Genomic DNA, 13,842 nt, shown 5'->3' on the forward strand with positions numbered 1-13,842 from the left:
ATACGTGTTTCTTTCTTTAAACTTTTGCCTTTCAAACTTTATACCATAAATGTCTATATTACTTTTATTTCTTTTTTTAAATATAATTTATTGTCAAGTTAGCTAACATACAGTGTATACACTGTGCTCTTAGCTTCAAGAGTAGATTCCCGTGATTCATTGCTTACATACAACCCCCAGTGCTCCATCCCAACAAGTGCCCTCTTCAATGCCCATCATTCATCTTCCCCTCTCCCCTGCCCCCCCCAACATCCCTCAGTTTGTTCTCTACATTTAAGAGTCTCTTATGGTTTGCCTCCCTCTCTGCTTTTAACTATTTCTTTTCCCTTCCCTTCTCTCATGGTTTTCTGTTAAGTTTCTCACATTCCACATATGAGTGAAAACATATATCTGTCTTTCTCTGAGTGACTTATTTCACTTAGCATAATACCCTCCAGTTCCATCCACGTTGTTGCAAATGGCAGGATTTCATTCTTTTTCATTTCTGAGTAGTATTCCATTGTATAGATATACCACATCTTCTTTATCCATTCATCAGTTGATGGACATTGGGCTTGAAGAAGAGCCTTTTAAACTGTAACGTATCAAGATCAAGATGTATTTTCCTGTTTTCATTAATTAGTACTCTTGGTTGCAAATGTCAGAAATCCAACACTAATGACCTTAGGCAAAAAGGGTAATTGATTGGCTCATGTTGACCAAACTGCAGGATAGGCAGGAATTAAACTAGCTTCATGGATGCCTGGAGCTAGAGACTGAAAGGCCACCAGAACCCACTTCCCTTCTGTCTTTCATACCTGCTTCTCTCCATGTGTTAGTTTCCATTTTGCTCTACTAAACACCAATTTCTTCCACATATGATACATAACCACCGGCATGTCTACATTTGCAACTTCACAGATTCATCATCAGAAAAGAAAGATTCTTTCCCTTACTGCCAATTCAAAATGCAGAATTATCAAGGAAGGTCTCTGGGTCACATGCCCACCCATTGACCAAACACTTGGAAAAGGGTGAACAGAACAAGACAGTATGATTGGACCAGCTTGCATGTGGCATCCACCCCCTAGAACAATCATTATAGCTAAGGAAATGGGGTTCTTAAGGAACCTAAAGCTCTCATTAGGTTCACGTATTCACACGGGCTAGGGGAGAGCAAGCAGGTCTGCTCTTCCCAGGAAATCGGCACAGTGTCAGGCAGACAAAACATTGATGCAATCACACAGTCTCCAGCAATGCTTCCCCCCCCACCCATGACATCTCTACTCAGCCAGTCTTGCAAACTGTCCCTCAGCTTCTTAAAACCTTTGGTCAATTCCTCAAACAAAGCCCACACCCCTCAGCTGGGAAAGCAAATCCCTCCCCAACCTGTATTTTCAGCCCGATCTCCTTCTTCTTCTGCCCTCTGCTTTCACCACACAACCACACAGCGCCACCACCCCCGCTTACTCTTCCTGAGACACACTCATTTGCCTGTGCTCATCTCTTTGCCTGCACTGGATTGGCCTTTCTCACTTTTGTCACCTGGTATTTCCCTCTGAGATTTAGGTATTGTATTGCCCTGCCCTTAGGTTAAGCCTTATTCTACTCTCCAGGTACATCTTGTATTTCCCATGACACATTAATTCATATCTCTGACAAGCACTTATTACATGGAATCATCATTTATTTGTTTACATATTTGTCTCCTCACTAGGCCAAGAGCCCTTGGAAAGCAAGTACTATACATTGTTCATCTTTGTTTTTTTAATGTTTATTTATTTTTGAGAGACAGACAGAGCATCAGCAGGGGAGGGGCAGAGAGAGAGAGAGACACAGAATCTGAAGTAGGCTCCAGGCTCTGAGCTGTCAGCACAGAGACTGACACGGGCTCAAACTCACGAACTGTGAGACGATGACCTGAGCTGAAGTTGGACACTTAACCAAGCCACCCAGGTGCCTCTACATTGCTCATCTTTGAAGTCAGTCCTAGCAAAGGACCTGGTATGTGGATGGCTATCAAATGGCACACAGTAGATGGTCAATAAATGTGGAATGACTAAAGCAACAATTAGCATTTTCTAATTTATAGAATTCATTTGGTAGTTTTATTAACTGAAACCACATATTACCAAAACTAAGAACCAGTTTTGGTAATGAGATGTAACTAAAGGATTATGAGTAGGTTCATTTGGTTTCATTATTTCCACCCAAAATACTGCATTCAAATTTGCCAAATGTTATTGCAATACCCACCACCCAGGCATACACTGAGTGTAGGTCATACATTTTTGAAGCCTTTTGACTGTCCTATTAGCCCAAACTGTATATAGATTTTACCTTCCCTGGGTTCCAGAGTATATACCGCACCACCGGCAGGTAAATGAACATTGTACCTGTGGAGGTACATGCTGAATAGTTCACATACCTGTTGTTTGGTTATGAATTCTCCCCCTAGATGAATAGATTTCAACAGCAAAGATCCCAAGCCTGTTGTGAGGTTTGTAACAAGTGAATTGTATTACTAAAACAGAGCCTTTATTTTTGAATGGTATCATTTAGGCTATGTTCTTAGAGTTTATTCAAGATCATTCTCATCCCATCCCTTTGCAATGTGCTTTCCCACAGAGGAGGTGAAGACATGAAGTTCAGCTAGCTGGTGTTGGTAACCATTTAGCACCCAGAGTTGTGTAGTTACAACTTATGCCTCATTGCCCCCAGACACATGGGGGCATTCTTCAAAATCTAGATTACCTGTGAGGGTGTTTCATGCCTGTGAATGTCATCTAACCTGTGTGACAGCAGGGGGAACAGCTGAAATAAACTAGATCTCATGGCCTCCCGTGGTATCATTCCTCTTATTAGAATACAATGGACTCTCCAAGGTCACCTGGCAAGAGGGTTAACTTTCTGTAAAACACCTCTGGCTATGCTACAGGGGCACCTGGGTGGCTCAGTCAGTTAAGCATCTGACTCTTGATTTTGGCTCAGGTCGGGAGCTCATGGTTCTGGAAATCAGGCCCCACATTGGGCTCTACACTGACAGTGTGGAGCCTGCTTGGGATTCTCTCTCTCCCTCTCTCTCCCCTTCCCCACTTGTGCATTCTCTTTCTCTAAATAAATAAATATATTAAAAAATTAAAGTACCCTCAGTCTTTGCTACTTTACCTTTATTTTAGTATATTTTGCTTATTGCTTAGTTTTCTTTCTACCTTCCATTTTCTGGTCCAATTCTGACTCCAAGCGGGAGAACAGTGAACATAAATTGCTTTGCAGAATTGATGTTTTTGTTGTTGGCAGCTTTGAGAGAGTGAAAACTGTGTATCACAGAAGACAGGAGCTAGAAGGGGCCTTCAGACCACTTCCTCATTTTATAGATGTGGGACCGAGGCCTAGGAGGAGGAAGTGACTAGCCAAGTTGATGGAAGAGCCAAGACTGGATTCAAGTCAATGATGGTAGGTTACTTAACTGCAGTCTATGATAATCTAGAATGAAGCCAAAGCATTAGGTTCTATTGTTGCTATTGTTGGGTATGAAGATGTACACAGCATTCTCAACAGCAGGTTCTCAGGCTGGCAGGGATATCCAAAGTCCTACTATCCTTACCCACAACATTGCTTTGTTCCCAGCCCTCTAGAGCTGTCTGGAATGGACAAGATACAGATCTGTCTGGAAGCCAGGGGACAGAAGCAGGGGAAGGAATTTAAATCATAGATATCTTCTTATTTACATCGCTTGGACTTTCTGTGCCTTGCCTTTTCTTCCCTGCATTCCATGTTTCTTACGGTTTTGAGAGGTGAAGGACTGTGTTGAGCTCTGCAGCACTACAGAATGACTTCTCCCACACCTTCTGGCCCTTCCACCATTGCCTTACAGATACCCTCCTCTTGGAACAACTCAACTTGTAATAAAATTATATCTCACTGTTGAGCAACTAGCACATGCCAGTGCTAAGTGCTTTTCATACTCACACAGTCTCAGGTAATTCTCCCAACATCACAGAAAGACAAAGAGGAAAGACAAGGAAACAGTAACTCTGAGTAACTCAGTAACTCGGAGACAGTTGCTCAGAGGAGACCAGCAACTTCTCCAAGGCTACAATGGCTATAAAGTAGCAAAGCTGGGTCTCTAACATAGGATGATCTGACTCTGACTCTAAAACCCATGTTTTTTCATTATAGCACATTGTTTTCCAAATACAAAATGCTAAACATATGACATATATTTTCAAAATGTTCATCTTAAAATAGACTTTTTTTTTTTAAAAGAAGGATATCAGTCAGTGCTAAGATCAGGCAAATATAGTCTCATTAAACAAAGTTATGCTAAAGGATCCCTGGACTGGTAAACACAATGCCTGTGATTGGGGTCTATGCCGGCTCTGGCACTGAAACATGACCTCAGGGAATCCCTTTGTTCTGTCCTCCACAGTGGTGAATTATTATTACCTGACCCCCCACCCACCCAAGCACACTTGAATTGTATGCAATTATACCTTTAAAAAAATTGTAGCGCACCAAGTTCAACTCCTCAGAGTTTGAGAGAGGTATTTCGGAAATGTGTATTGGTGTGTCATAGATTCCAATTTTAAGCCAAGTTTATGGCCTCTCTTTTCTGGCACACATGAAGAGTAAAGAATATAGGTATTGCTTTCTGAGGAGTTAGCTTTACAATTGTAAGAAACAGTATCTTGTCTGTTTGAAGGAGGATGGTGAAACTTTGGGGCTCCATAACTTGCAAATGATATAGAGCATACATACCCAGGAGATAGAGCCACAGGTACATAAAGAGCTGCAGGGTGAGGCCAGAAAGAAGTTAGAGAACAAGAGACTTTATTTTATTATTTCATTTCATTTTATTTTATTTTTATTTTATCATTTCATTTCATTTCATTTTATGCCTAAAGAGGTAAGGTTTGAAGAGTAACCATCTTTGTGTTTATGGACTCAGAAAGTACCCAATAATTATTTTCTGGACTATATAAAATTTCATATGAAAAAAGGAAATAAAATAAGATGAAACGATAGCATGTGAATGGTTGGAAGAACTTTCAAATAGGCAAGACTCTAAAATATTAGAAGAGGTCACTATTGAGAAAGGGCCCCCCTTTTCCTAGCAATTTCTACAAATGGGACAAAGGCATAACCAGGTGGACCTGAGCAGGGGCTGTCCCACCTGGTGGCAGAGGAAAGGAAGAGATGGTTTCTGGAGGGTTCCTTCACCCTGCTCTGTAAAACACAGGGATAGGAACTCGGTGCCCAGATCTTACTGCCAGTTCTGAAGGAAGGTGCTGCCATCTAGTGTATGTAGCTCTCATCGCAATGTCATCCACCTGCCTAGGAACCCCCAGTGACATAGTCTGTTCTCCAGCCACACAATACAGGCCTGTGTTAATAGCAAAGCCATTCAGAAAACACAACCACATTAAATTATTTGTTGAATGAGAATATTCTTTTGAGAAAAATATGAGTAGTCTTTCAGTACAGCACTGAGATTAAGAATCCAGAGTTTTGGGGCGCCTGGGTGGCGCAGTCGGTTAAGCGTCCGACTTCAGCCAGGTCACCATCTCGCGGTCCGGGAGTTTGAGCCCCGCGTCAGGCTCTGGGCTGATGGCTCAGAGCCTGGAGCCTGTTTCTGATTCTGTGTCTCCCTCTCTCTCTGTCCCTCCCCCGTTCATGCTCTGTCTCTCTCTGTCCCAAAAATAAATAAACGTTGAAAAAAAAATTAAAAAAAAAAAAAGAATCCAGAGTTTGCTTACACCCTTTATGTGTTGTTGACTCTGTAGATGGGCTACAGGGAACATGCAGAAAACTTGTTCTGTGTGCCTTTAATGGGAGACGTGGACCCAAGTGGTGGAAGACACAGGGAGGGGGTTACAGGTCAAGGTAAGATTTTCTCACGCTTGGCCTTAAACTTTTAATATTGTCTCATGGGAGCGGGTGCTTACTGGTACTGTATCCAGACACAAGCTGGAGAACTTAACAGGAAAGCTGAAGGAGGCGTTTATACCATCAAAACCATCCAAATGACTGACTGAAGCAGACAGTCTTTACATCTTCTCTCATGTAGACTTGGAGCTCCTTGAAAGCAGGGTTTTTACCATGGTGGCCTATGCTTGTTGAATGAATGAATATATAACTTCCCCCAAAGGAATAAAACTAACCCAAACAAAACAGTTATTTAACAAGTTGAGAAGGAAAAAAAAGATCAGCTGCTGACATTTGGAAACTGGCCTGGTACTCGTGCTAAGTCATGTTATTTTCCTTTACAGCCTAAACTATCTTCCAGAATTCAAACCCCAGACAAGGTTATTGGAGTTGATGACAAAATGAGACAAAGCAAGGCTACTTCATAATTCTGTCCAAGCACACGCAAAAATTAGGTCACTGTGCCACCTGCAGAATACCAAACATCCTGTCTTTCAGCCAAAATGAGAAATTGCTACTGCTTTACAGATTATAGCTTATTCCCTGCCTAGTCTACCCAGCCAGACAGGTATGGTTTAGTGAGATACCCAATCAAAGATTCACCCTGCTGTCTGACAGGGTCCAATCTAGGGCAAAACCCCACTTCCTTAGATGCTTCCCCAAATTAACTAACCAAAGTTCAAATCCTGTAATAAGTTCTAACACCCTCTCACTGGGACACTCCATGTTTCCTCATGGTCTGTGCTCCCCCTCACTACAACCCAACTTGTTTAACTACAGGACTGCTTCTGGTGGTCTTTGGGTGAAGGCCATTGACAAAGTAAATGCTAAGAAAGAAAAAAAAAGTATGCCCGTAACTCCAAGTGTAATGTGAAACCTGTAAGAATCCCAGATCTGGGAGGGTTGAATTAGCTACAGAACACTTCCTAAAAGAGGAAGGGTCTTATAGACCAATACCCACAAACATTTGCTGAAGCTGCCAGGCATTATCAAAGCACTCCACAGGCATGATTATTATTATTATTATTATTATTATCATCACATAAGGTAGGCATTATTGTTATCTCAATTTATAGATGAGGAAACTGAAACACAGAGAGATTGAGAAACCTCTCCAGGGTCAGATAGCTGGTAAGTGGTGGAGCCAGTGTTCAACCTGGTCACCTGACTCCAGGGCCCATGCCTCAGAGACATGGGACTCTGGAGGGAGAAGGGAGGTATGCAAGTATGGGTTCTGGGGGGGAAGCAGCAAAGCATGAGCAAAGGCATGGGGGCAAGAATAAGCAAGCCTACCTAACAAGCATCTTGACTGTGCTAGCATGTTATATAAAGATCTACACCATCCCTGCTCTTGTCTCCACTGACCCTCAGTGGGGGTTCTGATTCCCCTGAGGCTACCCCCAGGGCCAGCTGCAGCTGGGCAAGAATTCTGGCTCTTAAAGTGGCTTTGATCCTGTCACCTTAATGATAAAAACGCTACAACCTGCCTTCTACCCATACCTTGCTCTTCTCATCTCCAGAAAGCCTGATGTGGCACCCACCACTGGGTGTTGCCGGAGGGACTAAAATCAATCCTTCACCTAATTAACACCCACTCATCTCTCAGGTCTCCACATTCAAATGTCACTTCTTAGGGAAGCCTCCTCTAATTCTCTAGGAGAGGTTAGGTCCCTTTGTGGCAGGCTTTCACAGTGGCCTGAAGCTCCCCTTTAGTTAAGCCCATCGCTCTTGTTACAGTTCAGCGTATGCCCCCCCGCTAGGCGTGGAGTTCCCCCAGAGCAGAGGCGGTGCACAACTTGTCAACCGCCTGGCACACTGCAGGACCTCTGAGTCGAAGAGGGGCTGACTGGCAGTAGAGGGTCAGGGAGAAGCTTCCCTTCCTACTCCGTACTCTTGCTTCATAATGCATCACAATCCCTGCTGCTGGACTTTCTTGACCCAAACTCAAAAGCCATCTTCAGTCAGGTCAGATGCTGCCTAGAGAAATCTAGCCACGCTCTGTCAGGCCCTTTTACTTTTAACAAGAGTCTTTCAGAAACTTCACCTTCTGAAAAGTGAACCTTCCCCTCTGCTGATTTATCCAAGGTCACGCTGAGTGAAACATCAAAGCTAGAAATAAAACTTGGATCAGCAACTCCCAAGATGGTGCTTGATCTCCTTCTTAAAGGAATAAAGAGGAGGAGCTGGGCTTGAACACTGATTCTCTAAGAGTGTTAATCAAAGGTGAACTTGTAATGCCTGCAGCTTCCACCTGTTATCCAGGAGACATTAAAGCAAAATGAGCCCTTCAGGAAAAGGTATTTTTTTAAAAAGGAACACAGAAACACAAGAATTACAATCTGGACTTGGAATTAATATTGCAAAACTGATTTGAATAAAATCCTGGATTGTGATTCTCCTAAACTGGCTTGTCCACAGTGGAGTCAGCATAAGCCGGAGTCGGTCAGAATCAGTTTCCTGTATAACCTCTTGGTAGAGGATACAGCAAGGCTAAAAGGCTGCAGGAAACATAAGTGTCCCTGGCATTGTTCTATGTTCCAATCTCATGAGAAGCCACTTGAAAATGAGTAAGATCAGTGTTAAATTCGTAACTACATCGCCACACAGTGAGAAAGTTCAAATAAAAGCCAAGTTCTCAGCCTGCAGTGCTGAAGAATGAAAGCCAAGCAATTAGAGCTGAGAAAATGGATTACATAATTTTACAGCAGGAGACTTAATTCCGTAACAGCAGGGAATTTACTGTCTCAGGGTTCGGAATAACCAAGACACCTTTTTACCTGGGATGGGTCAGGCGCGAGGCGCGGTTCAGCCTGGGAAGCAGGCAGAGGAAACAGACTGCAAATGCTCTCTGCCACCTTCTAGCCTGCAGTCTCTGGAATGGGAGAAGTGAGCCAATCTGCAAAAAAGTAAAGCTGAATGGATGAACTCAGAACATCTTCCTGGATATGTAGGGCTCACTTCTGCACGTATTACTCACAAAACCCAGGCAGCCCCCAAATAATGGTGCTCTTCATGCTTCTTGGAAATGTTGATTTCTTCCACCAGTGCTGCCCCAAGCGATGTTATAAAATTATTCCTAGGAAACGAGGCAGGGCGGCTCGTTTCACCAAACCTCTTCCTGCATATAGTGCAAAGGGGTAAAAATAAGTACAATCCTTTTGCTCAAGTTCCTAATGAAAACTAATATTTGACAAGGCTTTGTTTGCTTTTCCTTTCCTGCCTATTTTCCATTCCCTTTTATTTTTCCTCTTTACAAGTGCAGAATGTGTAATTTCATCTAGAAATAGACTCTTGGTTTTAAACAAAATACGTTTCTCTAAAAGCAAACAGAATATCCTTCTCCAAGGAGAACGGAAGGCGTGAGGCTACGGTGTAACCAGGGCCGCTGACAGACTGTTCCCAGTGCTACTCCTGGTGACCTGGGAGGCGACCCCACATCCCGGATGGCCTAGGAACAAAACTTGGAAAGATGTCACATTTCTATATCATCGAAGTTGCATTTTTATCACACTGAGCCTTGACAGTAGGCCAACATGTACACAGACTGCGACATGATTTTAGTGAACAGAAAACCTGATTTGTTTGCACAAGTAGCCTTGATCATTCCTCTAACATTAAGGCAGCTTTGGATAGCTCCCCCCTTTTTCTTTTTTCTTTTCCTTTCTTTTTTCTTTTTTCTCCTTTTCTTTTTTTTTTTTTTTTTCCAACATAAGCTTGAAATGAAATGTCTAACTTGCTTCACAACTTACTGTGGACACACACACACTTCACAACTTACTGTGGTTGGAGATTAGGTGAATTGCAGGAGGCATGTGCCTCAGGTGAATGTAGACTCACCCTCCAGAATGGCTCCTCTGAGGCAGGGGAGCACCCTGAGAGTAAAGGACGCTGTCTGTAGGCACTTGGCCTTGACTGCTTTTGGAATTTTCAATAGCAGAGTAAATGATTTTCCCAGATTATTTGATTAGCTATTGCTCATGATGACTTAAACCAAGAACAAGAGACTTGTCCCATCTGTAAGTGCGTTACATAAGGGTTAGAGGTAACAAACTTCTTGAGGGTCGAGTTTGAGCTACAAATGTAGGCTTAAATAATGCAAGGTGGAGACGAGACGCAGAAATCATAGAAACAAATATATGGCATACACAGACAACCGAGCCCTGCTACGGAAAGCTTTAATCACCACATGTAAAAACAATACATTCACATATCAAAAATGGCTCCAAATGCTTTTTCATCACCGTAACAGTCTAGAAATGAAAGTTGCACTAATTAAAAAAAAAGCCTTCCTGTTCATAACCACAAGATTTTGAAACTGTTTCTCATAAACACATTTTTTTTTTTACCCTGAGACTGATGTCACCAAAGAGAAAAAGAAAAGTCGCGATCAGCTGGAATTTACTCAACATAGACTTTTAAAAGTCATTTATTCATTAATCTGGAATAGGTTCTCTTTACTCTCTCCACACATACTACGTGAGGACAAGAGGAAAAGGTGGCAGATGGTTGTGTCCAGTCTGTTTATATACTAATTACGATTCCTCAACTCAATCTATTGACCAAAACAGAATTTTAACATCAATTAATGCTACACTATCACACTGAAAAAATTTATCAAAATCAGCTCTTTCTTATAAAAGGAGAGTTGGACTACATTGTCAGACAAGAGGAAAAGAATCCTCTCTTACAATGTTGCAATGCACTCTACTTACTACATGTGAGCCAGCTAGGGAAGTTCAGAGTTCAGACAGACTGCCTTGCAAACCTCAAGTTAGGGCTCTCAGTCACACCTTCAGATAAGGTCTGCACAAGAAGAACCCCCAAATGCTACAACACTTATTCCTTTCGAGTGATGGGAAGGGCAATCGTGTTAAACTGAAAACAAGACATCCATGTTGAAGTGGGGGTCACCATAGCATTTTGTGTGTGTGTAAATAACAAATACATGGAACAAAAAGATTTTCAAGATCGGAATTCCTGATGTCTCTAGTTGTTTTCTGGTGCATGAGTCTAGAGCCTCTCACAAGGTTGTCTAGGGACTTTTCCTCCAATTATTTCCATAATAACCTCTGTGTGTTTCTAAAATGGGCTCTTCCTAAATACTCACAGCATTTCATGGGAGCTGGCTGCTAGGGTGTGCAGCTGGGTCAGGAAGTCTTTGTTGCTGCTTGGTTTCAGAGTGTCCTACATAACAGTTTCCTGTGTACTACTTACTCTGAATTGCCCAGTTACATGTACTCTGGGCTACAATAAATCTGGGGATTTATGGCAGTTAAAGAATTACCATGCCTAATCTTGCTCCATTCTCTTTATTTTTATTATTTCTAGATATCTTCCCAATTCAAATGATTGAAACGAGGCACACAGGCCTGGGCACTTACTGGCTTTTTCCTGAGAAGTTAAGTTATGTTCACAACCTCTCGGCCAAAACTGAATGAGGATAATGGGAAGAGAATTCACTATTATACTCAGTTAGGAAACGGTTTTCTGGCCAGGCTTGATACAAGTGTATTCTTTTTTTCAGGAAGAACCATGGATAATCAAGGTTGGGACACAGTGATCATCTGGCCGATTCCCCCATCTGATACCTGAACTCTGGTATGACATTTCTGCCAAGGTGTTGTCTAGTCTCTGCCAGAGTATCTACAGGGGCGGCAAGCTGTTCCAACATTGCCTATTCTTCTTCAGAATAGAATAACAGCAAAATAGATGAAACAGGTACACAAAGTTGTATTAGGCATGATTATAAATTGTATCTAACTGTTCAAGAGCTCGCAGATTGTCATTCTGCTACTCAAAACAAAGGGATTTCACTTTGAAGGTGCAATAAACACTGTGTGCAGCAAGTCCTGCAACCAGAGTTCAAGAGCCCCGGTGGATGAATTGTGGGCTAACTGCCCTCTGCAGTTGTCAACGTGGGGACAAGAGAATGAATGAGACGGCAGCCTGCCCTCCAGACGCAATCAGAAGCAGGACACTCTACCTTGACTTTCTCCCTCTGGCTGGTCTGGCAGCACTGTAAATAATGGCTTTATTTCTGAGTTCTCTCAAGGTACTCAGACTGCCTCAGGGTTTAAAATTCCCACTTCAGGGGGCGCCTGGGTGGCTCAGTCGATTAAGTGTCCAACTTTGGCTCAGGTCATAATCTTGTGGTTCATGAGTTCAAGCCCCACGTCGGGCTCTGTGATGACAGCTCAGAGCCTGGAGCCTGCTTCAGATTCTGTGTCTCCCTCTATCTGCCCTCTTTCTCTCTCTCTCTCTCCCCCTTTCTCTCTCTCAAAGAATAAATAAACATTAAAAAAATTAAAATTCCCACTTCAGAAGACCAACAAAGGCAACATATTGATTGGTGGACAATACTCTCAGAATTCAACTTACAAAGGATCAATTCTTCTGAAGGGACACAGTTATGTCTGTTTTTTTTTTTTATTTTTTCAACATATATATGAATAAATAGAACACACATGTAAACTTTACAGACTCTGAATGATCATGTTAATTGAGACCCAGCTGATTCAGTTTCGAGAGCTATCTTTCACCTCTGTGTTAAAATGGCAATGGTTATCAATCTTTAACAGACAAGACTACGAGCAACGGACAAAAACAGAACAACAAAAAAACCAACCTTCAAGTCAGTATGCCTTTTTATATGGACGCCACTTTTTTCCATATCTGTTTCAAAAGTATCAGACAGTGAACATTTAGTGGCTAGATGACAGGAGAGCAAATCTTCCTGCAAAACAGACTAGAACTTCCTTGACCACTGAGATTTGGAAGTGAAATCAATAAAAATCTATCAAGTACTCAGGGTAGATCTGGTTGGCGTCAAACACCACAAAGATCTTTGGGTTCCAGGTATCATCCACACAGCTGTCGTATAAATTCACATAGCTCCCGTCTTTGGAAGGAGGCCGCATGTATTTGGAGTCTCCGTTTATGTAATCCCCAATTAGCACTCGAGCAAGAAACATAGATTTATACGTTCTGAACAGATGCCGCTGTTGCAGGCTGACGCCATGAATTTGGAATGTGTTTCCGTGCTTTATGTCATCTTTGCAGAAGCGACTGGAGTAAGCAGCATCTCTAGCAAAATAGGTTCCTTAAACAAAAAGGACCAGAAGAAGCCAAGATTACTCTGAAGAATATAGGAAACACAAGCAAAAACACTCTAATTGTTAGGGGAGCAGACACGTGTAATCGTATAACAAAAGGAGATGTGGAATATCCTTGTCTGCAGATCTTTAAGGAAAGAACAGAAAGCACATGCTGTGGACCACCCCACAGATAGATTTGTTACACAGACCATTCCCCACCACCGACACCCTCCCCCGCTCCCACCAAAACAGAGCTATCAGTCTTCTATTTTCAAAAGAAAGCTTCTAGAGAAATCCAGTACGTAAGACAGATACAGTCTGTTTCCGTGACTAAAAGTAAGGCAAGGCCTGAGTTTTACCTGCTTGAATCTCCCTCCCATTTCTATTTCCCTCTAGCACTTTCCTCAGCCCACTGCCCTTGGCCAGCATTCACCGAGCTCTGCAGAGCACAGTGGGAACTACTGGTCTATGGAGATTATTTCAAAACCCAAGAAACCACATTTCTATGATATGGGGTAACAAATCAATAATATTTCTGGAGATAGTAACCACCCCACAACCACAAAGAGATCTCTGAAGAGTGCAACACTATTCACATATGAGCACTCCCGAAGTACAATTTCACAGAGGTTCATCGCCTACATGTGAAAAGTCAATGAAGCATCAAATCTTCCCAAACGGTAGGCCTAGGAGACTGACATCACGAAGGGAATATTTACTCTAAAATATTTGGGAAACGAATCACAAAGTCTCAGGTTACCCAGTGCTGACAGGATTTATTGTAACGCTTTTCTAATCCTCTTACAGTCAGATCAATGGGATGACCTTTTCAGGAGTTACT

General features: G+C 42.4%; 1 protein-coding gene across 5 annotated transcripts in view; it reads right to left on the bottom strand.

Annotated features, from left to right (window-relative positions):
• Positions 1-10,065: 10,065 nt before the first annotated feature.
• PARP11 (poly(ADP-ribose) polymerase family member 11) overlaps positions 10,066-13,842 on the bottom strand; it is a 68,509-nt gene continuing 64,732 nt past the window's right edge. For 4 of the 5 annotated variants that reach the window (XM_043564223.1, XM_043564220.1, XM_043564222.1 and 1 more), the window contains one exon: positions 10,066-13,006. In XM_043564223.1, the coding sequence (XP_043420158.1) occupies positions 12,690-13,006 (317 nt within the window). In that variant the 3' untranslated portion in view covers positions 10,066-12,689. The remainder of the gene's footprint in view (positions 13,007-13,842) is intronic. The other variant, XM_043564224.1, reaches the window with a different exon arrangement.

The sequence above is a fragment of the Prionailurus bengalensis genome, chromosome B4, assembly GCF_016509475.1.
Source record: "Prionailurus bengalensis isolate Pbe53 chromosome B4, Fcat_Pben_1.1_paternal_pri, whole genome shotgun sequence".
NCBI lineage: Eukaryota > Metazoa > Chordata > Mammalia > Carnivora > Felidae > Prionailurus > Prionailurus bengalensis.